Source organism: Nomascus leucogenys, chromosome 12 (genome assembly GCF_006542625.1).
Source record: "Nomascus leucogenys isolate Asia chromosome 12, Asia_NLE_v1, whole genome shotgun sequence".
In the NCBI taxonomy this organism is placed as follows: domain Eukaryota; kingdom Metazoa; phylum Chordata; class Mammalia; order Primates; family Hylobatidae; genus Nomascus; species Nomascus leucogenys.
The window spans coordinates 14,919,304-14,946,445 of NC_044392.1; the positions used below are offsets into that span (position 1 = coordinate 14,919,304).

Here is a 27,142-nt window from a genome sequence, read left to right on the forward strand (position 1 = left end):
CGCCTGTAATCCCAGCTACTCAGGAGGCTGATGCAGGAGAACCGCTTGAACCCGGGAGGCAGAGGTTGCAGCCGAGATCACGCCATTGCACTCCAGCTTGGGCAATAAGAGTGAAACTCTGTCTCAAAAAAAAAAAAAAAAAAAAAAATGAGGAATGAAACTTGTCTTCCACCAAATTTTATGGACAGACATATTCTCTACATAAAAACAAAGTGGGATAACATATACAATACTTTAAAAAGAAAAATCACTTATAAAAATTTAGTTATCAGAAATATATTAAAGAATGAGGCCAGGTACGGTGGCTCATGCCTGTAATCCCAGCACTTTGGGAGGCTGAGGCAGGTGGATGACCTGAGGTCAGGAGTTCGAGACCAGCCTGGCCAACATGGTGAAACCCCATCTCTACTAAAAATACAAAAATTAGCTGGAGGTGGTGGTATGTGCCTATAATCCCAGCTACTCAGGAGGCTGAGGCAAGAGAATTGCTTGAACCCAGGAGGCAGAGGTTGCAGTGAGCCAAGGTTGCGCCATTGCACTCCAGCTAGGGCAACAAGAGTGAAAATCCGTCTCAAAAAAAGAAAAGAAATATATTAAAGAATGATTTATTACTTCAAGAAACCCAAATAATCACTACTGGTGTGAATGTAAAATAGTGCAACCACTACACAAACAGTCTGGGCAGTTCCTTCAGTGAGACACACATAATTACCATATGATCCAGGAATTTCACTCCTCAGCATATACCCATGAAAAATGAAAATACATATCCATCCAAAAACCTGTACATAAATGTTCACAGCGGCATTACTGAAATAGCCAAAAAGACAGAAACAACCCAGATGTCCACCAGCTGATGATGATTAAACAAAATGTGGTGTAACTATACAACAGACTATTATTTGGCCATAAAAAGGAATGAAGTACTGATATATGCTACAACGCAGACAAACTTTGAAAACACCATGCTAAGTGAAAGAAGCCAGTCACAAAACAGTACATTTTACATTATTTTCATTCATACAAAATGTCCAGAATAGACAAATCCATAGACACAGAAAGTGGATTAGCAGTTGTTTAGGGCTAGATAAAGGGGTGATAGGGATGTTAAGTAAAGGATGCAGGGTTTTTTTTAAGGTGATGAAAATGTTCTAAAATATGTGGTGATGACAAAATACCTGTGAACATACTAAAAACATTGAATAATACACTTTAAATGGGTGAACTGTATGGGATGTAAACTGTATCTCAATAAAGTTGTAAAAACAAAAAATAAAACCAGAACACACCACCCTCCACAGAACTCCTTTTTTCTTTTTTTTTTTCTTATGTTTTTAATACAGAGTCTCGTTCTGTTGCCCAGGCTAGAGTGCAGTGGGGCGATCTTAGCTCACTGCAACCTCTACCTCCCAGGTTCAAGCAATTCTCCTGCCTCAGGCTTCCCACTAGCTGGGATTACAGGCATGCGCCACCGTGCCTGACTGATTTTTGTATTTTTAGTAGAGACAGGGTTTCACCATGTTGGCCAGGCTGGTCTCGAACCCCTGACCTCAGGTGATCCACCTGCCTCGGCCTCCCAAAGCGCTGGGATTACAGCTGTGAGCCACTGCACCCAGCCACATAGAACTCCTTTATCTGCAAACTCCCCTAGTACATATATTACTCAAAACTCATCAATTCCCTAAGCAGAATATGCATCAAAAAACCCATCATCATTATGTACCTATATTGTTATGGCCATTATTCTTTATTTTAAATTTATGAATTTTGGTTTATGAATACTGTAGTCCCTGCTTATCCATGGGGAATAGTTCCAAGACAACCAAATAGATGCCTGAAACCAGACAGTAGTAAACCCATATATACTGTTTTTTCTATACATACATACCTGTGATCATTTAATTTATAAATTAAGCACAGTAAGGGATTAACAATAACTAATAATACACTTTGGGAGGCCGAGGCAGGCAGATCACGAGATCAGGAGATTGAGACCATCCTGGCTAACACGGTGAAACCCCGTCTCTACTAAAAAAATAGAAAAAATTAGCCAGGTGTGGTGGCAGGCGCCTGTAGTCCCAGCTATTCGGGAGGCTGAGGCAGGAGAATGGCATGAACCTGGGAGGCGGAGCTTGCAGTGAGCCGAGATCGCACCACTGCACTCCAGCCTGAGCAATAGAGTGAGAATCCGTCTCAAAACAACAACAACAACAACAAAAAAAAAAAAAAAAAAAAAAAAAAAAACAGTAACTAATAATAAAATAGAACAATTATAACAATATGCTGGAATAAAAGTTATGTGAATGTGGTCTCTCTCAAAATGTCTTATTGTGCTGTATTCACCTATCTAGACTGTGGCTGACTGGGGATGCCTGAAAAGACAGAAAACAAAACCGCAGTAAGCAAAACCACGGACCAAGGGGGACTACAATACCAAAGGAGGTAAATGGTAATCATGAAAGCTAGCCTTAACTCATGAGGAAAAAGAGGAAAAAGAATTGCATATTAACAACAAAATTCCTTTTTTTTGAAAAGAAATTTTAAAAAAAAGACACCTAAGAAATTTTTAATGTATTTATTGAATTATAATACACATAAAGCACATTAATCTTAAGTGTACTGATGATAAATTTCTACCTATGTATAAACCCACGGAACCCCACTCATATCAAGATTCAGAACATTTCTAGAACTCTTAAAACTCCTCATCCCATTTTCCCATCAAAATCCCCACCATAAATAATCACTATTTTTAATTCTATCATCATAGATAGGTTTTACCTATTCTTGAGCTTCCAGTAAATGGAATTATATTGTAGAAATTTTTTTCTATACTTAAGCAATGAAATTCTATATTTAAACACTCAAGAATATCCTACTAGTAGTACACCAAGATCTCAGCAGACAATCACATAGAATCCTTGTGGGCTATGCAGTGGCCAGTCAGGGAAATGACCACATCCAAAGAGGGCTTAAAGAACTAATGACAATCTTAGCTAGGTAACACAGAATTCCACCCTATTCCTTTAAAACAAGACCAGAGAGAGATCATACTCAGTGTCATGGAGCAATGCTAATGAGACACATATTTTACTACCAGTCTTCTTCAGGACCAACTATACAAATTCCAGCATTAGAACAGATCAAATCCACCAAGCCCAGAGACAATTCTCTGTTAGAAACATCAAAGCATGGACCATGGGACACTGAACTATTCTCCTGGAAGCAGCCCTTCCAAAAGAGGTAATGGCTGTCTGTGTCTCCCTACACTTCTGAGTTGTCCTTACTTTTAGGTCATGAATTTGTCATCCATGATGTTATCTAAACTCTTTTATATTTGTTGTTGCTGTTGTGTCACTGTTTTGTTTTCTGTGGTTTTTTTGGTGTGTATGGTTTTTGTTGTCTTTTTTTGCTGTTGTTTTCTTTCTTTCTTTGGTATTTAGTTTATACAACGCATTAAAGAAACTTCCAAGGTCTGGTTTGCCACATGCTATAGTCTGAATGTTAGTATCTTCCCAAAATTCATAGGTTGAAAATCTAACCCTCAAGATGATGATATTAGGAGGTGAGGACTTTGGGAGGTGATTAGGTCATAAAGGCAGAGCCCTCATGAATGGAATTAGTGCCCTTATAAAAGAGGCCTGACAGAGACCCCCTAGCTCCTTCTCCCAGGACATAGGTATAAGGCGCCATCTATGAACCAGAAAGCAGATCCTCACCCCTCATCAGACACCAAATCTGCCAGTGCCTTGAGTTTGGACTTCCTAGCCTCTAGAACTGTGAGAAATTTCTGGTGTTTACGAGCTACCCAATTTATGGGATTTTGTTATAGCAGCCTAAACAGAGGAAGACACCACACTTATTCACGTCCCTTGGGATGGTATATTACTTGTATTTCTTATTGCTTTTCAGGGCAAAGAAGGAATTCCATTCATCGTTTTGGTGTACAGCATAGCCTTTTTGAGCCTTTCTTCAGCTTCATGATGTGACCAGAACCACGTGAGCATTCCAAGAGCAGACACACCCTACTTACAGATAAGAGCACCTCCTTGTCTTGTTTACAAAGCTCTTCAGTATGCTATATACACTTGGCTTGACTTTTGGCCACAATAGCAAACTAAAATGATCTCTTGAGAGGGCTGTTATTAAAAACTACTCAGCATGGTGTAGTTGTAATTGTTTACCCCAAAAAATATCACCTTAGGCCGGGCACAGTGGCTCATGCCTGTAATCCCAGTACTTTAGGAGGCCAAGGTGGGTAGATCACCTAAGGTCTGGAGCTTAAGACCAGCTTGGTCAACATGGTGAAACCCCATCTCTACTAAAAATACAAAAATTAGCTGGGCATGGTGGTGCATGCCTATATTCCCAGCTACTCAGAAGGCTGAGGTAGGAGAATCACTTGAACCCAGGAGGTGGAGGTTGCAGTGAGAGCTGAGATTGTGCCATTGCACTCCAGCCTGGGTGACACAGCGAGACTCCGTCTCAAAAAAAAAAAAAAAAAATCACCTTAAATCTTCCTTTACTGAAACTCTTCTGCCACAGTTCCAATCTCTAGGTGCATATTTCATCCTCTCCCTCTTTCTCACACAAAGAACCCTGAAGTCTATGGAAAACCCAGATTCAGAGGTCTCTGCTCTGTCTTCTCCTGCCAGTAGTTTGAATTGAGTGGTGTTACATGCATCAAGGTCACCCATAGATGTATTTCAAAACAGTCTATTAGTTACCCAGAACTAAGCCAAATATCCAGTATCTTCCTTTCTCATGCATTCTGTCCTTTGAAGCAGTTATTTACGTTTCTAAAAATATAATTCACACATTTTATTCGGATACTATCTTGCCATTTATATTTGGATATTATCTCTATTATGCCTATATTTGGCTAAATTATGTAGTTTTCCCTAATACTAAAGAATTAGGTTTCACTACTCAGTCAAATTCCCTCAAGTGCCTTCTATAGACACATTTCTGTTATTTAAATAAAGAATGTCATTTTGTTTTTGTTGTTGTTTTTGAGATTCACTCTGTTGCCCAGGCTGGAGTGCAGTGGCACGATCTCGACTCACTGCAACCTCTGCCTCCCAGGTTCAAGTGATTCTCCTACCTCAGCCTCCCAAGTAGCTGGGATTACAGGCGACCACCACTATGCCCAGCTAATTTTTTGTATTTTTAGTACAGACAGGGTTTCACCATCTTTTTTTTTTTTCAGATGGAGTCTCACTCTGTCACCCAGGCTGGAGTGCAGTGGCATGATCTCGACTCACTGCAACCTCCGCCTCCAGGGTTCAAGTGATTCTCCTGCCTCAGCCTCCCGAGTAGCTGGGATTACAAGCATGTGCCACCAGGCCCAGCTAATTTTTGTATTTTTAGTAGAAACAGAGTTTCACTATATTGGCCAGGCTGGTGTCTCGAACTCCTGACCTCGGATGATCTGCCTACCTGGCCTCCCAAAGTGCTGGGGTTACAGGCGTAAGCCACAGTGTCCAGCCTAGAACCTATTTCCCCTCAAAGGAAACAGAAATTCCCCACTCAGTTCTATGTAAACAAAGATTCTGATTTTTATGTTTTAGGCAAACATTAATCTGTTCTTGTTAAGATACAGCATTTTACTCATGCCACAGCCAGCCTCTGAGATTTCCAAGGTATTTGTATGAATCAAGAGTCCTACATTCTGGTTTGCTCCACCTATTAACTTCAGATTAACTCTAGTACCCCCTACAATTACCAAGGCCACTTTCCTAAATTCTTACCATCTTACTGGCCAATTCTCAATTACAAATCTCTTCTTCCACCTCTAGTGTCTTTAGTGCTGGTAGTAACCTGGCACTAGTGTCTCCTTCCCCATACACTCCCAGACTACTTACACAAGGTGTTGATCTCGGATCTTTCGCAGCTGGATCAGGTCAGGTTTGATACTATTCATTTTTTTATCTATTTCTCGGTTGTCCAAAGCTTGTTTCTTCAAATCCTGCTCTAGACGCATTTTGCTATCATGAATCTCGCCCAGACGTGATTTCAATTTATCATAATTCATCATAATTCTGTAAAAATATTTGACATGTTAAGGCTAAAATAGAAATCAAGCAGATGGATCCTACTGTGTGAGCATGGTTCTAATATCCTTTTTTTTTTTTTTCCTTGAGATTGAGTCTCGCTTTGTCACCCAGGCTGGAGTGTAGTGGCATGATCTCCGCTCACTGCAACCTCCACCTCCCAGGTTCAAGCAATTCTCCTGCCTCAGCCTCCCCAGTAGCTGGGATTACAGGCGCATGCCACCACACCTGGCTAATTTTTGTATTTTTAGTAGAGACGGGGTTTTGCCATGTTGACCAGGCTGGTCTCAAACTCCTAACCTCAGGTGATCTGCCTGCCTCAGCCTCCCAAAGTACTGGGATTACAGGCGTGGGCCATTGCACCCAGTGAGGTCCTAATATCTTAAGCGTGGTGAACATTTGTTTTTGCCTGGCCCATAACCATTCCCATTTCTGGTATTAGCACCCTGATGTCCCCTGGAGGTAAGGATTCGTTCCCCCATCTCAGATCCAGGGATGGAAACACACATGGCCCAGACTGGCCAATAAGAATATTCCACTCTATCCCATCCCTACCCGCAGGCCACAGTGACTGGTTCAGGAATAGGAGTAAGACTCAAACTGACCCAATGAGAGTCAATTCTAGAACATTTGCTAGAACTGTATTGTTAAAATAAATTCTCTCTTTCCACACAAATTGCTAAATTATGAATATGCAGTTCTCATCCCAGCAGCTATACTGTCACTTCACTGGCAATGCCTGCCTGAGGATAAAATCAACCCAGAGAAAACCTGAGCCAAAATACAACATGAGAGAGAATCCCAATAACCTTGTGTGGACCCTGAATCCAGCAATGACTGAACAAGTTAAGCTATACGTTTGATATTCCAGAGGCAGCATAACACAACAGTTAAGAACAATGGTTTTGCAATTAGCCCACCTACCTCTGAATCTCTGCCGTCACTTGCTGTGGGGCCATGGGCAAGTTATTTAACTTCTCAGTGCCTTCATTTCCTCATCTGTTTAATATGGTGATATGGTTTGGCTGTGCCCTCACCCAAATCTCATCTTGAATTGTACTCCCATAATTCCCACATGTTGTAGGAAGGACCCAGGAAGAGATAACTGAATCATGGGGGCAGTTCCTCCATACTGTTCTTGTGGTAGTGAACAGGTCTCACAAGATCTGATGGTTTTATCAGGGGTTTCTGCTTTTGCATCTTCCTCATTCTCTCTTTGCCTGCTGCCATCCATGTAAGACGGGACTTGCTCCTCCTTGCCTTCCACCATGATTGTGAGGCATTCCCAGCCACGTGGAACTGTAAGCCTAATTAAGCCTCTTCCTTTTGTAAATTGCCCAGTCTTGGGTATGTCCTTATCAGCAGCATGAAAATGGACTAATTTAGTAAATTAGTACTAGTAGAATGGGGCATTGCTGAAAAGATACCTGAAAATGTGGAAGCAACCTTAAAACTGGGTAACAGGCAGAGGTTGGAACAGTTTGGAGGGCTCAGAAGAAGACAGGAAAATGTAGGAAAGTTTGGAACTTCCTAGAGACTTGTTGAATAGCTTTGCCCAAAATGCTGATAGTCATATGGACAATAAGGTCCAGGCTGAGGTGATCTCAGATGGAGATGAGGAACTTGTTGCGAACTGGAGCAAAGGTGACTCTTGTTATGTTTTAGCAGAGAGAATGATGGCATTTTGCCCCTGCCCTACAGATTTGTGAAACTTTGAATTTGAGGGAGATGATTTAGGATATCCGGCGGAAGAAATTTCTAAGCAGCAAAGCATTCAAGAGGTGACTTGGGTACTCTTAAAAGCATTCAGTTTTAAAAGAGAAACAGAGCATAAAAGTTTGAAAAATTTGCAGCCTGACAGTGCAATAGAAAATAAAATTCCATTTTCTGAGGAGAAATTCAAGCCAGCTGCAGAAATTCGCATACGTAACAAGAAGCCAAATGTTAATCCCCAAGACAATGGGGGAAATGTCTCCAGGGCATGTCAGAGGTCTTCAAGGCAGCCCCTCACATCACCCCTCACATCAAGGCCCAGAGGCCTAGAGGAAAAAGGAGTTTCATGGGCTGGGCCCAGGATCCCTGAGCTGTGTGCAGCATAGAAACTTGGTGCCCTGCGTCCTGGCCACTCCAGCCATTACTGAAAGGGGCCAACATAGGGCTCAGGCCATGGATTCAGATGGTACAAGCCCCAAGTCTTGGCAGCTTCCACGTGGCGTTGAGCCTACAGGTGCACAGAAATCAAGAATTGGGAACCTCCACCTAGATTTCAGACGTATGGAAACACCTGGATGCCCAGGCAGAAGTTTGCTGCAGGGGCGGGGCCCTCATGGAGAACCTCTGCTAGGGCAGTGTGGAAGGGAAATGTGGGGTCGAAGCCCCCACACAGAGTTCCTACTGGGGCACCACCTAGTGGCACTGTGAGAAGAGGGCCACTGTTCTCCAGACCCCAGAATTGTAGATCCATTGACAGCTTACACTGTGTGCCTGGAAAAGCTGCAGACACTCAAGGCCACCCTGTGCAAGCAGCCAGGAGGGAGGCTGTACCCTGCAAAGCCACAGGGGCGGAGCTGCCCAAGACCATGGGAACCCATCTCTTGCATCAGCATGTCCTGGATGTGAGACATGGAGTCAAAGGAGACCATTTTGGAGCTTTAAGATTTGACTGTCCTGCTGGATTTCAGACTTGCATGGACCCTGTAGCCCCTTTGTTCTGGCCAATTTCTTCCATTTCGAACAGTTGTATTTACCCAATGTCTGTGCCCCCACTGTATCTAGGAAATAACTAGCTTGCTTTTGATTTTACAGGCTCATAGGCAGAAGAGACTTGCCTTGTCTCAGATGAGACTTTGGACTGTGGACTTTTGAGTTAATGCTGAAATGAGTTGAGACTTTGGACTGTGGACTTTTGAGTTAATGCTGAAATGAGTTAAGACTTTGGGGGACTGTTGGGAATGCATGATTGGTTTTGAAATGTAAAGACACAAGATTTGGGAGGGGCCAGGGGCAGAATAATATGGTTTGGCTGTGTCCCCACCCAAATCTCCTCTTGAATTGTACTCCCATAATTCCCACATGTTGTGGGAGGGACCAGGGTGAAACAACTGAATCATGGAGGCGGTTTCCCCCATACTGTTCTCATGGTAGAGAGTAAGTTTCATGAGATCTGATGGTTTTATCAGGGATTTCTGCTTTTGCATCTTCCTCATTCTCTCTTTGCCTTCTGCCATCCATCTAAGACGTAACTTGTTCTTCCTTCCCTTCCACCATGATTGTGAGGCTTCCCTAGTCACGTGGAACTGTAAGTCCAATTAAACCTCTTCCTTTTGTAAACTGCCCCACTCTCAGGTATGTCTTTATCAGCAGTGTGAAAATGGACTAATACAAATGGGTACCTACAACAGTACTTACCTCACTGGGTTTTTCTGTTAATTAAATGTGACAATACATGTAAAGGACAAAAACATTCCCTGACATTATCTGGGTAAGCATGCAACAGATGACAGCGATAAGCTTTTCCAACACACAAAGTTTTGCTATGCTCTGAACCCTTATGGTAACAGCTATCTACGTTATTCCCTTGTCATTCAATATGTAGCTTTATATTACTATTAAAACTTCATAGGCTGGATGCACACCTGTAATCCCAGCACTTTGGGAAGCTGACGGGGGAGGATTGCTTGAGCCCAGGAGTTCAGGACCCCATCTCTACAAACAGATTTTTAAAAATTAGCCAGTGCAGTGGCGCTTGCCTGTAGTCCTAGCAACTCGGGAGGCTGAGGCAAGTGGATCCCTTGAGCCCAGGAGGTTGAGGCTGCAGTGAGCCATGATCATGCCACTTCATTGTAGCCTGGGCAAAAGAGCAAGACCCTACCTCAAAAAATAATAAAAAAATAAAATAGGCTGGGCATGGTGGCTCATACCTGTAATCCCAGCACTTTGGGAGGCCGAGGCGGGTGGATCACCTGAGGTCAGGAGCTCAGGACCAGCCTGGCCAACTTGATGAAACCATATCTCTACTAAAAATACAAAAATCAGCCGGGTGTGTTGGCATGCACCTGTAATCCCAGCTACTTGGGAGGCTGAGGCAGGATAATCACTTGAACCCAGGAGGCGGAGGGTGCAGTGAGCCGAAATCGCACCACTGCACTCCAGCATGGGCAAAAGAGCAAGACTCTCTCAAAAATAAATAAAAAAATAAAACAACGTTATCATGCTACTTTACTTCCCTCTGCAACAAAACTACAAATCCTTTTCTGTTTCTTCATCGTTAATAATAATTATAATTAGGCCGGGCGCAGTGGCTCAAGCCTGCAATCCCAGCACTTTGGGAGGCCAAGGCAGGTGGATCACCTGAGGTCAGCAGTTCAGGACTAGCCTGGCCAATTTGGCGAAACCCCGTGTCTACTAAAAAATACCAAAAATTAGCCGGGCATGGTGGTGGGCACCTGTAATCCCAGTGACTCAGGAGGCTGAGACACAAGAATCGCTTGAACCCAGGAGGCAGAGGTTGCAGTGAGCCAAGATGGCACCACTGCACTCCAGCCTGGGCAACAGAGAGAGACTCCATCTCAAATAAATAAATAAATAAATAATTATCATTTACTGAAAGCCCATCATGTGCCAAGATATATATTACTTAATTCTCTAGCATTCCAACAAGATATTATTCAGTTTATGGAATAGTAAACAGACTGAGAAAAGTTTATTCACCCAAGGTTATACAGCTAATAAATGGCCAATTCAGAATTCAAGCCCATAGTTTTAACCATTTAAGCTACACTGCCTCACAGCACTTAGCTCTAAACTCATGCCATTAAGCTACACTGTCTCACAGCACTTTAACCATTAAGGTACACTGCCTCACAGCGCTTAGCTCTAAACTCATGTACACAGAAATACACTAATACTGTGGTCCTAATATGAGAAATAATTTTGCTTTTCCATTGCATATTAATTACTTGTATTTATTATCCACTTTAGCACTCCTCAACCCACTATAATCTAGCTTAGTCTTCCAATACTCCACTAAATTTGCTTTGATAGGCTTTCAATATCCTTTTAGTTATCAAATCCATTACTTCTCCTGCCACTCATTCTTACTATGTAATTTCATTCTTGGCATCTTCCATCAACTACACACCTACGCCTCCCAAATCCTTTCTATACCAAGTTCCAAATCCAAATAATCATCTGCCTGTCCCACAGTGAGCTCCATTTGTGTTCTCACAGGAACCTCGAACTCACTGGTTCCAACCCTAAACTCTCCTCATGTACTTCTTATTTTGGTGAAAAACACCATCTTCCAGTCTCTCACACCAGAAATCTAGGAATAATCTTTGACTTCTCCCACATCTACCATATCTGGTCAGGCATAGAGTCCTTAGCATTCCCATGACCTCCTGCTTCTTTTCTGCTACTTCTCTAGTCCAGGCCCTCATTATCGTTTAACCTGATGACCACAAACGTTGCAGTCATGTGCAAGTCAGGCTGGTGTTCCTGCCTACAGTCTTGTTCTACTAAAATTTATTCTCAGATTGCTGCCAAAGTTGATATTCAATTCAAAAAAATATTCAATGAGCACCCATTATGTACTCCCATACATAGGTAGGTACTAGGGCTACCATGGAAAATAAGCCACCATGCCTACTCTCAATGAGTTTACAGTTGAGTGGGCATGGCATACAGTAAATGTTACACTAGGGATCAGGACCAGACACTGTAGGGACCCCAAAATACAGCCCCTAAATTGGTCTCCAGAATCAGGAAACAGTTTCTAGAAAAGATGATATCCAACCTGAAGTCCTAACGGATAAGCAGGAGTTAATTTGGGAGAATGAAGAAAGAGGAGAGGAGAGAGGAAGTTCAATTTGGTGCCATTAGTGGAAACAGCAAGTGGTTCCAATAGTAGGGCTGTGCAGTTTGAGGGGGTAAAAGCAAACAAGACAGAAATTATTGGGGAAGAAAATAAATCCTGTCTCACTGATGCCCTTGGAGGTACTAAGTAGACTTACCGTTCAATCTCCTTTTCATTCCCCTCTCTGCGAAATCGCTCAATATATTCTTTGCTATGTTGTTCTTGTGTGTGACACTGCTCTTCAAATATTTTAATTGTTTCATTAAAAGCTTCTATTGCAGTCCTCTTCATCTGTATTTCCTACAGGAGAGAAGAAGAAAAAACACAGGCTTCATTATCTTTATTATTTTCTTCTAACCTTGGTGTTAAACAAATTTTTTAATTCTAGTTATTAATATAATCCCATATAACACCTAGTCTTTCAAAAGTCTTTCTCCTTGTTTAGCAGGACTAAAACAAGAGCTTTTATTCAACACCTACTCTATTACTTGTATGTAAAATACATCATTTAAACTATAAAATAGGCCAGGCGTGGTGTCTTACACCTGTGATCTCAGCACTTTGGGAGGCCGAGGCAGGCAGATCACTTGAGGTCAGGAGTTCAAGACAGCCTGGCCAACATGGCAAAACCCCGTCTCTACTAAAAATACAAAAATTAGCCAAGCGTGGTGGCAGGCGCCTGTAATCCCAGCTACTCAGGAGGCCGACGCAGGAGAATCGCTTGAACTCAGGAGGCAGAGGTTGCAGTGAGTCGAAATTGCACCACTGCACTCCAGCCTGGGTGACAGAGCAAGACTTTGTCTCAAAAAAACAAAAACAAAAACAAAAAAGCATCTGAATCACGACTCCCCGAAAATCTTCAGAAGGTTAAATTTTGTTCAGTTTGCTTTTTAGAAAGGCAATAAATATGCATAAGGGTCTAGAAAAACTGCTGTCCTGAATGTTTACAATTCTAGAAGTTTTGATGCTTATGGGATAATTCCTACATTATCTAGCACTCATTGGGCTGGAGTGTTTGGTTTTGGTTTTGGTTGGTGGGTGGGTGGGTGGATTGGTTTTTTTAAAACTGTTGCCTAAGCTGGACTTGAAATCCTGGGCTTAAGGGATCATTCCACCTCAGCTTCCCAACTAGTTGAGACTTCAGGAGGGCACCACACACTCAGCTTAAGCATTTGTCATTTTCACAATTGATTATTGAGAATCCACTGTACAGAAATTACCCTCTGGTGACAGAGATTTGTGAAACATGAAGCCTGCCCTCCAGGACTCAATATACAGGTGGAACAGATTTCTGAACTCTAATAAGGTTTGGTTTCATGTCATGGAAGAGGCAACCAAGTGATATTAACTAGTTATTTATTGCTTTACAGAGACTTCACAGAGGAGGTGACACTTAAGCTAGGTCTTAAAGAACTGAGATAGAGGAAGAAAATGCAGCACTGCACAAAGAAGGCATGGTATAATATATACATAAAATAACAAGGCATGTTCAAGGATTAGTAATTGCCCAGTAGGGCTAGAACATTAGAGGATTAGCAGATGAGGGAGGCTGGAACCTTGTGATAGTCCATACAGTTGAGATTATATCAAATGTATCTCAATACTAAAAACTAACTAGAATGCCCATATGCCAAATATCTTGGTACTAATTCTACAACTCTTATAGTGGAGAGCTTTAGCTCCCTTGCAAGGTTAGAAATTACCTATGAAGTTTTGGCCCTGGATCTTCAAAGAAAACACTAATAATTTAGACTTTATTAACACTGGTAGATATACTGGTAAGTAGAGCAGCAAAGGGAAAAGTATTTGATATCACTAGTAAGTCAGCACCTCCCCCATAAACAATGCCACTATACCACTACACCTGCCACCAAAACTATAAACCTACCTGTTCACCTCTTCTCTCCCTTCCTCTCCCTTTATTTACATGTGCTCTGAGTCTCAGCTCCCCTTCCTTTCTGGGTACTTCACTCTATTGTATCAGCTAGCCCCTTTTACATCATTAACTCTCCCAGTCTAATGGTTTCTTCTTAGCAGCATATAAACAAGCTCTGGTAACAACACTTTGAAAAAAAAGCACTCTTATTCCAAAATTCTCTTCAAATCACAGATAAGCTTCTTAAAGAGTTGTTTATGGCTGGGCGCCGTGGCTTATGCCTGTAATCCCAGCACTTTAGGAGGCTGAGTCAGGTCGATCACTTGAGGTCAGGGGTTCAAGACGAGCCTGACCAACGTGGCGAAACCCCATCTCTACTAAAAATACAAAAATTAGCCAGATATGGTGGCGGATGCCTGTAATCCCAGCTACTCAAGAGGCTGAGGCAAGAGAATCACTTGAACCTGGGAGACAGAGGTCACAGTGAGCCGAGATCGTGCCACTACACTTCAGCCTGGGCAATAGAGTGAGACTCTGTCTCAAAAAAATAAGTAAGTAAAATAAAAAATAAAAATAAAAAAAGAGTTGGCCAGGCATGGTGGCTCACGCCTGTAATCCCAGTACTTTAGGAGGCCGAGATGCGCAGATCACCTCAGGTCAGGAGTTTGATACCAGCCTGGCCAACATGGTGAAACACTGTCTCTACTAAAAATACAAAAATTTGCCGGGCATGGTGGTACATGCCTGTAATCCCAGCTATTCGGGAGGCTGAGGCAGGAGAATTGCCTGAACCCGGGAGGCAGAGGTTGCAGTGAGCTGAGATGGTGCCACTTCACTCCAGCCTGGGCGACAGAGGAAGATTCTGTCTCATAAAAATATCAATAATAAAATAAAATTTAGGTCAATAAATGTCAAAAGAATATAACTTTAATGAATATATTTACTAACAACAAAATTAATTTAAATTAGAAATAAATAATATATTAGAAAATCCCAAGTATTTAGAAATTAAAAACACAAGCGGCAAAAGAATAAATCACAAAAAAATAGAAAATATTAAAAACTGAATAATAAGGAAAACAGTATGACGAAATTTGTGAGATGCATATACACAGTGCTTAGAGGAAAATGTATTGTTTTAAATGCTTATTTTAGAAAGGAAAGTTTTTAAACCAATGAACAAAATTTCTACCTTAAGAAGCTAGGAAAGGAGAAAATTAAACTGAAAGAAAGCAGAAAAAAAATGAAAAAGAGCAGAAATTCATGAAATAGAAAGTAAACGCTAAAAAAAATCCATTATTGTTACCTACTAAAAAGAGCCCAGGGTAAGTTATTGTTGCACTAAGAATTTACTAGGAATTAAGTAGAATCAACATAGACTAATGCTTCTATAAATCATTTGATATTCAAAGTAATAACCTGTGTTCCAAGAGAATGTACATGAAAAATACAGTTAAATATATTTTCCTAAGCCACTTCCTACCCAAATATTATAAAAGGTAAACTTCTGTGAAGATACTCAGCTTCATCAAAATTCCAAACACTTTTGACAAACTATATAACAACTTAAGGCAAATTAAACCAATCCAAGTCTAGCTAAAAAAGAATCAAAGTAGTCAGGCCTAAGAAGTCCTAGGAAAGAAACTAGATTATTCTACAGAATTTTGCTCTATATCATAAATATGAAAAGTATTACTGGTTATTAAAGTTAATGATCTAAAAACTGTGTAGCTAAGTCTACTCGTAAGCCCACAATTTCCATCTATCAGCTCCTTCTTCCTCAGTAAATCTCCACGTTAGCTGAGCACACTTGACCAAATAAAAACTAGATTTCTCAGCCTCCCCTACAGCTAGCTGTGACCTGTAGCTAGGTATGCCCATGTGACTTAGTTCTAGCCAGCGGGATAAAAGTGAAAGCAGAGTGTGCTCCTTCTAGGAAGTTGTCTTAAAGATAGAGAACCTTCCTTTCTCCTTCCTATTCTTCCTTCCTGTTTACTAGAATATGGTTGTGATGGCTGATACTAGAGTTAAGCCCTCTTCCACAGAGAGCAAAGCATCAAGACAGAAAATGCCTATAAGTTCTGAGGACAGTGGAGTTACTCTGACACCCCTGTAGTGCCTATATACGCATGAAAGAAAACTAAATTTCTATCTGAAGCCTTTGTTATTTTTTTTGTTACTTGCGACCAGTTAATATTAACTGATACAAATTATATCCTTAACCAATTAAGAAGGGAGGTGAATTTATATCATTAAAGTTTCAAAAAGGCTGTTTAAACCTTTAAGACATTAAAACAGCTAAAGATCAAGTGAATGACAGAAAATTTGATGTAACTAAAACATTGCACACATACTAGTCAAAACAACATAAATATACCAACCTGGGATGTTCTAGTATATTCTTCATACAGCCTATCATACTCTTTACTCTTCTCCTGATACTGAGAGTGGTATTCTTGCAGTTTTTTACCTACTGCATCAATATTATCTTCTTTTACCAACTGATCCTATACAGGTAAGGAAAAAAATAAAGAATGTTAACAATTCTGACATGTGACTTTTTCCACATCTATTTTTTAAAGGAAAATATCACCTCAACCATCTATTATTTTTAAACTGTATTTCAACTGTACAGGTTTAAGCCACTGTATTAATATCAAGCACACAAATGTACCAAATCCTTTGATAATATTAAGATCAGCCTTTAAGTCACATCAAAATGATTAATACTTTAAAAATTAAGAAATGAAGTATAAGTGGGAAACATAAACATAAGTATTTTTATATAAAGGTAACAAGTACATGCAATAAGATATTACAGAAGGGTAGCCACAAAATAAGTTCCAAAAATATCTAAAATCTTAAGTAGGCACTAGGCACAATGACTCATGCCTATAATCGCAACACTTTGGGTGGCTGAAGTGATAAGACTGCTTGAGCCCAGGAGTTCAAGACTAGCCTGGGCAACATGGCAAGATCCTGAAGTTGTGGCATGCACCTGTGATCCCAGCTACCGGGGAGGCTGAGGCAGGAGGACCACTTGAGCCCAGAAGGTCAAGACTGCAGTGAGCCATATTCATGCCACTGCAGTCCAGCCTGGGCAACAGAGACCCTGTCTCAAAGTAAATAAATAAGTAAATAACAAAATGGCTAGTTTTTTTAAACTGGTAAGTCTGGTAAATAAAATCAAATAAGGTTGTTAAATAATCACTTGCTCAATAGCTAGCAAGGATTTCCATAATCATACCTGTTGGTATCTGGACACTGGGTACATCAGCTTCACATCAAGTTTGGGATTGTACTGAGCAAGAGATTCATGGTGATAGTGGGTAATGAGCTCCACCACGGAATTAAATGTCAGAGGATCAGAAAAGCCATATTTACCATCCCGGTGATAGATCTTTATTAGCTTATTATTGCCTCCCTTCCTGCAAACAACAAGACAACAACTGTGGATTTTTTTCCCCCAAATTCAACTGAACTACTGCTTTCATATGGAGACATGAAAGCTTGGTGTCACATAATAAACAAGTTTTACTATGTTAACGAGGCTAGAAGGAGTGAAAAGGCATGTTACTGTGTGTGTGAACACATATATATATTATTACTTTTGCATTGTTTTGTCCATAAAATACTTTGGTTATTAAAGGTCAACATATCTACACGGCATTCAGTATGAACAAATGTAGCACAAAAAATCACTTAAGAAAAATAAAACAAGTAAATTCTATTTTTGTTTATATTCTGAATGAATTTTCAAATTTAAATTCTATCAATATTTTTATCAGGAAAAACAGAAAAAATATCTTAAGGACCTAAAGATATGTGGTTGTATGTCTCTGTGGGGGGAGCAGAAGCCATCTCTATGTGAAGGGAATGATAAACATTTGTCACACAATCACCAACACACTCAAGGTTTTATTGTTAATGCACAAACATAATTGAGCTCCTTAATCTATGATTTATAGCTGCATAATTAATCTAGAACCTTATACTATTTTGTATTTTACACTTGCTTATAATTCTCAGAAATGACTGTTCAGACCATCACAACATGTAAATGATTCAAGTCATTCAACTGTTTTACAAAGTATAGCTTTTGAAGAGCTATGTATATTAGATGAATGTAATTTCATGCTTGGACAGTTCAGGCCACCTTTGTTTACTGAGTCATATCTAAATGGTCCCTTAAAAGATAATTTATAACTACAGTTTAAAATAGCAATGTTTTGCAAGTCCCATAAGGCATAATCTAAAACCACAGCAGGTTGATTCATAGCAAAATGCTGTACCATTCCCATTCAACTCTTCTTATAGCAACATGCAGACTTATGCCCCTATCTCTATGCCATGCCATTTTATATAAATGGCATTTATATAAATGACCTTTTTGTAAAAGTTCAAACACAGTAACATTGACCCTATAAGCTGATTTAAACAATGTTTAGGTCAGTTTTTAGAGGGATGATAAATTATTTCTATTAAATGTACATGAGAAGGACCATCTAATCATATACGGTTACTATAAATGTGTACACTCACACATACAATAATTGCAAGCTGGCCTCTCTGTTAAAGTTAAAAGACATTCATTCATTTAAAATGATGTGCTGAATATCTATGTGCCAAGAATTACACAATGCACTACAGATATATGATTAACAAGCCAGATACAGTCCATGCTCTCATGGAGCTTCCAGTTTAACAGCATAAGGAACATATCTCTGTCTTTCAGTTTATTAAAGAAGATAACAAACTTCTCAAGATAGAACACAAAAATAAACAACTAAATATACCAAATGGTAGTAAGTCTATTGGGAAAAAAAATAAAGCAGAGTGAAGGGAAAGGAGTTCTTGTGATGGAGGAATTGTTTGTATTGCTCAAGGAAAACCTCTCTGTTCAGGTGACATTTGAACAGAGTTCTAAGTGAAGTGAGGGATCTAGTACAGCAGATATGTATGGGAAGTTTCCTAGAGAGAGGTGCGGTAAGGGCATGCTTGGCATGTTTGAGGAACAGCAAGAAGGCCAGTGATGCTGGGCCTGAATGACCAAAAGGGAGAGTAATAGGAGACTAGGTAACAGATGTAAAAGGAGCTTAGATTATGTAATAACAGTCTGTAAGTTACTGAAAGGGCTTTAGCTTTTACTGAGTGAGATGGGGAGGCACAAAAGGGTTTTCAGTAGAATCATATAATCTATCTTGTGGTTTAAAAGGCTCACTCTGGCTGCTGAGTTGAGAAAGGACTGTTCAACAAGGGCAGCGGTAGAAGTGGAAAGATCACTTACGAAACTTTTATAATAATCTAGGCAAGGCATGATGGTGTCTTGGATGAGGGTAGCAGTAGTAGAGGTCATGAGAAATAGTGAGATTCTTAATATATTTTGAAGACAGCTGACAGGATTTGCTGATGGCTTGGATACGAATATGACAGAAAAACAAGATAAAGATGATTTCAAGGTTTTTGTCATAAGCAATCAGAAGAATGCAATTGTCATTTATTGACATGAAGAAGGCTATTTAAAAAGAATGTGTTTAGACCAGGCACGGTGGCTCACGCCTATAATCCCAGCACTTTGGGAGGCCGAGGCGGGCAGATCACCTGAAGTCAGGAGTTCGAGACCAGCCTGACCAATGTAGTGAAACCCCGTCTCTACTAAAATACAAAAATTAGCCTGGCGTGGTGAAGGGCACCTGTAATCCCAGCTGTTCAGGAGCCTGAGGCAGAAGAATCGCTTGAATCCGGAGGCAGAGGTTGCAGTGAGCCAACATCACACCACTGCACTCCAGCCAGGGTTACAGAGTAAGACACCACCTCAAAAAAAAAAAAAAAAAAAAAAAAAAAAAAAAAAAAAAAAAAAAGAATATGTTTAAAGGGGGAAAAAGTTTGGTTTAGACACTTTAAGTTTGAGATGCCTACTAAACATTCAAAAGCAGATGATCCAGCAGCCTACTTAAAGAATCTAAAGTTCAGGAGAAAGGTCTGGGCTAAAGACAGAAATTCACAACCAATATATGTTATTTGACGGTGAGCATAGCTGGACAGAAGAAGAGGTCCAAGGCCCAAGCACTGGCGTATGCCAATGTTTAGTGGTCAGAGACAAGGAAGGAAGAACCAGCAAAGGAAACCAAAAGGGAGCAATTAATGAAGTGAGAGGAGAACTAAGAGTGTGATATCCTAAAAACCAATACGTACAAAAGCATTTCAACAAAGAGGAAATTATCAACTAAGTCCAGTGATGATTAGGTTTGGCAAAGTAGATATCACTAAATGAACTGATTAAATGGTTTCAGTGAAATGGTAAGGATAGAACCCTGACTGGAATGGATTTAAGAAAATGAAAGAAGATGAAGAAGAAATGCCCATAGGCAAGTGTCTCGAGGAATACTGCTATAAATAAGGGCAGAGAAATAGGGAAGCAGCTAGAAAGAGATACAGGGTCAATTATTTACTATTCTTAAATAGGAGATAATAGAGTATATTTATATGCTGATGGGAATGACTCAATAGAGAGACAAAAATTGTTGATCCAACAAAGAGGACAAGATAATTCCTAGAGTGATGTCCTTGAGTAGATTAGAGGGATGGGATGGGATCCAGTCCACAAACAGAGAAGCAGACCCTGGACAAGGACATGAACAGTCATCCACTGGAACACAAAAGCGGCAGACTATTCACATTAATGTGTAAATATGTTGATAGCTGTGGTAATAGGGCATGAAGGAGTTCTCGTCTGACTGTGTCCACATATCAGTGAAATTAAAAGCAAGTTCTTTAGTTAAAAGTGGGAAGAAGGGTTGTCCTTTAAAAGAGAAAAAAAAGAACATGTGAAATTGTCATTTAGGAAAGTGACGAGGAAGCAGGATGAATGCATTGTGGAAATGCAGAAGTTAAGCTGGGCAGTTTTAAAAGTCACTTAAGGTTAGTGGTCATAATTAATGTGAAACCAGTCCATGTGGTCACGTCCCCTTCTCCACATTCAGCAGCTCAAGTATAGGCAAGGACTAGGTGGAGAATTGAATTTAATACGTGTTGGAATTCAGTCTGGTGACTACGCTGGAGGAAGAGAGGAGCAAGTTTGTTAAGGATATATTCACATGGGTAATTTTAATAATAATGTACCATGAACTCTAAGCAGAGATGAGAGAAGGAATGAAGGAATTGAAGGTCATGCTAGTCCTCCTTGTATCTCAGCACCTAGTCCAATGCCTGGCAGAGAGCAGATTCTTAAAGATTTGTTAAGTATCCAGATTTTCTACAACAAATACTATTTACCGATTTAAAAAATAAGACGTATTGAACTGAAAAATCTCTATTTCTTCACTACCTACTACTCTCTGCAGTCTGGTTTTACTCTCATTCCTCTCATTTGAGAGTCACCAATGACTTTGAACAAATTCAGATTCTGTCCCCTTCCTTTATCCCAGGCCTTCCTTCTCCCTCAGTCTCTTCCTTCTTAATATTTCATCCTTCCATAACTTTGATGAAATTATTTTCTTTCAACCTCTCAAACCACTCTTCCTCTCTCGTCCCTGACCCTAGTTATTCCCTAAAAAAAAAATTTTTTTTTTAGGTGCCTTCAGCCTCCACCTTTTTAAATTTTATATATTTTTTCCATAAAAATCCCATTTATGCATGTGGTAGCTTGACTCTTTCTCTGGCCCTATACTCTCTCCCAAGCATTAAACCTACATTTCTAGCTATATCCTAGATACATTTTTACCTTGCAGTTCTGGAGCAGCTAGAAGTCAACATCTATCCCCGCGGTGGCTCATGCCTATAATCCCAGCACTTTGGGAGGCCGAGGCGGGCAGATCACCTGAGGTCAGGAGTTCAAGACCAGCCTGCCAACATGGTGAAACCCTGCCTCTACCAAAAATACAAAAATTAGCTGGGCGTGGTGGCAAACGACTGTAATCCCAGACTCAGGAGGCTGAGGCAGCAGAATCGCTTGAACTTGGGAGGCGGAGGTTGCAATCAGCTGAGATCGCACACCATTACACTCTAGCCTGGGCAACAGAGCAAGACTCTGTCTCAAAAAAAAAAAAAATGTATATATATATATATATATATATAGCCTGATCACAATTTCCCTGCCGAAAAAATGCAGTAGGTTCTCCCCACCTACCTACAACATTAAATACAAACTCCCAAGTTTTGGAATTCAAGGCCCTCTTAAACATGACCCCTTTCCAACCTCCTATCCCCTACCACTTCTTCTTCACAAACTGTATCTTTTAGCCAAACAGGACTACATCTCACAGAAAGCAGCTATAAAATCTCACCTCCGTATATTTGCTCCTATTATTATCTATTCCTGCTACTCCCCTCCCACTTTCTACATGTCCAAACCTATCCCCTTCTTCAAGATATTCTGCAAATGCAGTCTCTTCCGTGAAGGTCAGTTTTCTACATTCTCTTAACAAAGATATCTCTTTTCCTCCTTCCAGCCTCCAAAGCATATTGTGTGAACCTCTCCTGCTGTTAAACTTTCACTCAAAGCCATTTTCTCACTCCCTTTGTCCTCACTAGATTATATATTCCCTGAGACAAAAGTTTTAACTCATTGTTAGATACCCTGCAGAGTACTGAGTTGCAAGTATTTATTAAATTGAATTAAGATCATCACTCTTCTGCCTTGCAAAAATCTATCAAGACCTAGCTCAACTGTCATTTCCTGCGAGAAACTTTCTCTTTGTCTTTCTCTCATTAATTCTGTCTTTCAAACATTTACTCAACACCTATCAAACACCTACTGTATGTCAGACCTTGTGATAGATCTATGAAAATTTTCAAACATTCTTGCTAATGCTATCAAGTGATGAATGGACAAACAAAATGTAGTATATACATATAGCAGACTATTATTCAGCCTTAAAAGGAATGAAATTCCACAACTTAGTGAGGGTTTAAAACCATTTTCCAGATAAATAAGAAGCATATTCATCTATTAAATAAGTATTTGTAGGCTGGGCATGGTGGCTCATGCCTGTAATCCCAGGACTGGGGAGGCCAAGGTGGGAGGATCACTTGAGACCCTTAGTGTGAGACCAGCCTGGGCAACATAGTGAGACCTCATCTCTACAAAGAAATTTTTACAAAATTAGCACCAGGCATGGTGGCACACCCCTGTAGTCTTAGCTACTCGGGAGGCTGAGGCAGGAGCCTCAAGGCTTCAGCTAGCTATGATCACACCACTGTACTCTAGCCTGGGTGACAGAGAGAGACCCTGTCTCAAAAACACAAATATAAATATATATATATTAGGCATCCATTCTCTAATGCTTACCCATTATCAGGCACTAATCTGGACACTGGAGATACAGCAATCATTAAACAAAATCCCCAACCTCACAGAATTTAAATTGTAGTAGGGCAAGACAGACTAGGTGGGAAGGGAGAAGAAAATAGACAGTGAGCTGCCCATACAGCGAATTAGTCAATGCCACAGGTCTACATGAGTCAGACTATTCTGACTGTTGCTTTGCTTCTGCTGTCCATTATGATAACCATGTCCCCCTTGCCTTTGTCAACTGAGTCCCTTCACTTGGCCTCTGCTACCCTGGGATCCAGTTATTCCCATTGCATTTAAATTTTTCAACCGACTGACTGCAGTTCCCATTTTAAGGTCTGGCCTACAGAGAAGAGCAATCATGGCATTTAGGGATGATGGGGTTCTCCTCACAAATCTGTTTCTCAAAGTACTGCTGAAAAGTATGTAGTCTGGACCCACCCAGTGTGAATAAGTAGATTTTAAGTGACAAATCCACTGTGGCAACCCAGTCTCCTCCCTAAGCCTTTGAATCTCTTCCTCTGTGTTAACCAAGGTAGATCAGACACCTCTAGCTGGCTCACAGTAGGCCATCTTTTCATCCATGTTTCAGCCAACTAACCAAATAAACTGTTACCTTTTCTTTTTCTTTGAGACGGAGTCTTGCTCTGTCACCCAGGCCGGAGTGCAGTGGCGCGATCTTGGCTCACTGCAACCTCCACCTCCCAGGTTCAAGCGATTCCTCTGCCTCAGCCTCCCGAGTAGCTGGGACTACAGGCTCATGCCACCACATTCAGTTAATTTTTTTTTTTTTAGTATTTTTAGTAGAGACAGGGTTTCACCATATTGGCCAGGCTGGTCTCGAACTCCTGACCTCGTGATCCACCCGCCTTGGCCTCCCAAAGCGCTGGGATTACAGGCGTGAGCCACCATGACCGGCCAACTGTTGCCTTTTCTAACTCCCTGAGCCTCAATATTAAATGCAGAATGTGTTTGGTGGGCCAAAAACAGTAAATTCAGCCAGACACGGTGGCTCATGCCTGTAATCCCAGCATTTTGGGAGGCCGAGGCGGGAGGATCACGAAGTCAGGAGATTGAGATCATCCTGGCTAACACAGGTAGCCTACTAAAAATATAAAAAATTAGCTGGGCGTGGTGGCAGGCGCCTGTAGTCCCAGTTACTCAGGAGGCTGAGGCAGGAGAATGGCGGGAATCTGGGAGGCGGAGCTTGTAGTGAGCCGAGATCCGTCAAAAAAACAAACAAACAAACAACAACAACAAAAAAAACGCAATAAATTCAGCCTGACTCAACTTTATGTTCCTTTCACCATTATCTCACACCCTAAATACACCCTAAATATCTATTCCCATACATGTTTTCCAGATTTCTGCTTGTATAAATTAGAAACCTCAAGTAGCTTTCTTAGCATGTAGCGCATCTCCTCATCGGTAAAAGTTTGTACCTCATCTTTAGGGGCTGCTGGGACTCAAGTCTAGCTATAGGTCTAGAAGCAAAGAGGGGTGGTGGGGGTAGGTCCTGACAAGACTCAGCATCCTCTTGCTTAGCAGCTGCCTCGAGGAAGGCCATTACGGTTTCCTTAGGCAATGCAGAGTCAATCCCCTCAGACAAAGGTGGAAAGGCCAGTGTAGGGGGGATGCTGTTACTGGGGGTGGGAGGCCACTTCTGCTGGCAAACAAGACTCATCAGAATTTAGGAGCTCAATGTCCCCAGCCTCATCAGGGTCTTCCCACACATCCCCATCCAAACGTATAGAATTCCATTCTTTCCCAACCAATGCCCTCATTTTAACAGCAGATACCTTACAAGGCTGATATTTCAACTTTGATTGTAATTCAGCTAATCACATGATGAGAGCATGTGTTTGATTTTTTGCAATTTCAGACCTTTGGCAACACAAGAGAAGATTCTGACTTAGGGCATATTTAGAAGCTCTTGGGCTATTTATGGCAGAGCTAGGGCCAGGAAATCAAAACCCTGAGCTCACCCTTTTCTTTTATCACTTTGTCCAGCAATATTAGAAAACCTTGGTTTTCTACAAACGTTTGACAGTATCAAATACAGGGTTGCCAAGTTCCTTGCCTCTTACAGGTGGTAAATTAGTATCAAATGCAGATATTTTGCATATCTCTATGAGGACACCATGGACTATCAGTGCTCTCTGTACTATTAGAAGTAGGGTCCTTAGAATTTTTAAGTCTCATCAAATTAAGAGAGCCAATTCCAGGAACCCCAAAATTAATTAAGGAAACTCATCCTTAAAATTCTCTTCCTCTGGCCGGGCGCGGTGGCTCACGCCTGTAATCCCAGCACTTTGGGAGGCCGAGGTGGGCGGATCACAAGGTCAGGAGATCGAGACCACGGTGAAACCCCGTCTCTACTAAAAATACAAAAAATTAGCCAGGTGTAGTGGCGGGAGCCTGTGGTCCCAGCTACTCAGAAGGCTGAGGCAGGAGAATGGCGTGAACCCGGGAGGCGGAGCTTGCAGTGAGCCGAGATCGCGCCACTGCGCTCCAGCCTGGGCGACAGAGCGAGACTCCATCTCAAAAAAAAAAAAAATTCTCTTCCTCAGGCTGGGCGCAGTGGCTCATGCCTGTAATCCCAGAACTGAAGGTCGAGGCAGGAGGACTACTTGAGCCCAGGAGTTTTGAGACCAGCCTGGGCAACACAGGGAGACTCCATCTCTACAAAAAATAAAAAACACAAAAACTAGCTGGGTGTGGTGGCATGCACCTTTGGTCCCAGCTACTCCAGAGGCTGAGGTAGGAGGATCACTTAGGCCTGGGAGGTTAAGGCTGCAGTGAACCATGATCATGCCACTGCACTCCAGCCTGGGAGACAGAGCAACAACCTGTGTTAAAAAAAAAAAAAAATTACGTTCCTCTAGAATCATTCCTGGTGCCAAATCTGTGTTAATCAGAGTTCTCCAGAGAGACAGAACCAATAGGAGAGAGAGAAAGATAAATACAAGGGGATTTATCAGGGGAATTGGCTCACATGATTATGGAGGCTGAGAAGTCCCATTACAGGCCATCTGCAAGCTGGGATGCCAGTAGTGTGGCTCAGTCCAAGTCCTAAAGCCTCAGAACCCAGGACGCCAATGGTATAACTCTCAGTCCAAGATTGAAGGCCTTGAGAACCCATAGGGGGTGGGGAGGATTGGTATAAGTCCTGGAGTCCAAAGGCTGGAGTTCTGATTTCCAACGACAGAATAAGAGTGTGCTCCAGCTCCAAGACAGAGGGAGATAAAATTCTTTTTTCTTTCTTTTTGTTCTATCCTCAGCCAATTGGATGGTGCTTACCCACATTGAGGGGCGATCTTCCTTACTCAGTCCACTGACTCAAATGCTAATCTGCTCTGGAAACACCCTCATGGACACATCTAAAATAATGCTTTACCAGTTCTCTAGGTAATCCAGCCAAACTGACACCTAAAATTAATCATCACATATATTAAGGCGATGGGACAGGACAAGCTCACCTTAAGAGAATGAATATAGAGAAGAAAAGGAGGCCCAAGTCCCAAGCCCTGGAACACTTAAAATTTAGATATTGAGCAAAATAGCTTAAAGTTAGGAAGAAAATCGCAAAGCGTGATGTCTTAACAGCCAAAACAATAAACTGCTTCTAAGAAGAAGTGTCTATGACTAATGCTGCTAAGAGGTCAAGTAAGGTAAGAAGAGAAAAGTGGCTACTGGTTTAGCAGTCTCCGTGGAGTGGTAGAGACAGAAGCCTGACTGGAGTAGAGGAAAAATTGTGTTCAATGAATTATTGTAGAACACTGATTAGTCAGCACAATTCAAGTGCAAAGGTATTAATTTCTTTAGCTCTTTACCAGAAACTAAAATAGTGCCTCCAAATTTATGCCATATTAGCATAAAATATAGCATTATTTTTCCTAAAGATATTAGTCTGGAAAGGAAGCGAACAGCCAGATGAATCTGGATTTAAACTCTTCCTCTACCACTTTCTAACTATGTGACTTTCAGCAAGTTCCTTAACTATGTTAACCTTTAGTTACCTCTATAAAATAGGAATAATAATAATACCTACCTCATAAGGTTGTTGT

At 41.1% G+C, this 27,142-nt stretch overlaps 1 protein-coding gene across 4 annotated transcripts in view; it reads right to left on the reverse strand.

Moving 5' to 3' along the window:
- The window catches only part of PIK3R3 (phosphoinositide-3-kinase regulatory subunit 3), a 93,834-nt gene that overhangs the window by 9,889 nt on the left and 56,803 nt on the right, over nucleotides 1-27,142 (reverse strand). For all 4 annotated transcript variants that reach the window (XM_003259037.2, XM_030823823.1, XM_030823822.1 and 1 more), the window contains 4 exons: nucleotides 17,031-17,211; nucleotides 16,165-16,290; nucleotides 12,065-12,207; nucleotides 5,865-6,041 (listed from right to left, as the gene is read on the reverse strand). In XM_003259037.2, coding sequence (XP_003259085.1) covers nucleotides 5,865-6,041; nucleotides 12,065-12,207; nucleotides 16,165-16,290; nucleotides 17,031-17,211 — 627 coding nt within the window. The remainder of the gene's footprint in view (nucleotides 1-5,864; nucleotides 6,042-12,064; nucleotides 12,208-16,164; nucleotides 16,291-17,030; nucleotides 17,212-27,142) is intronic.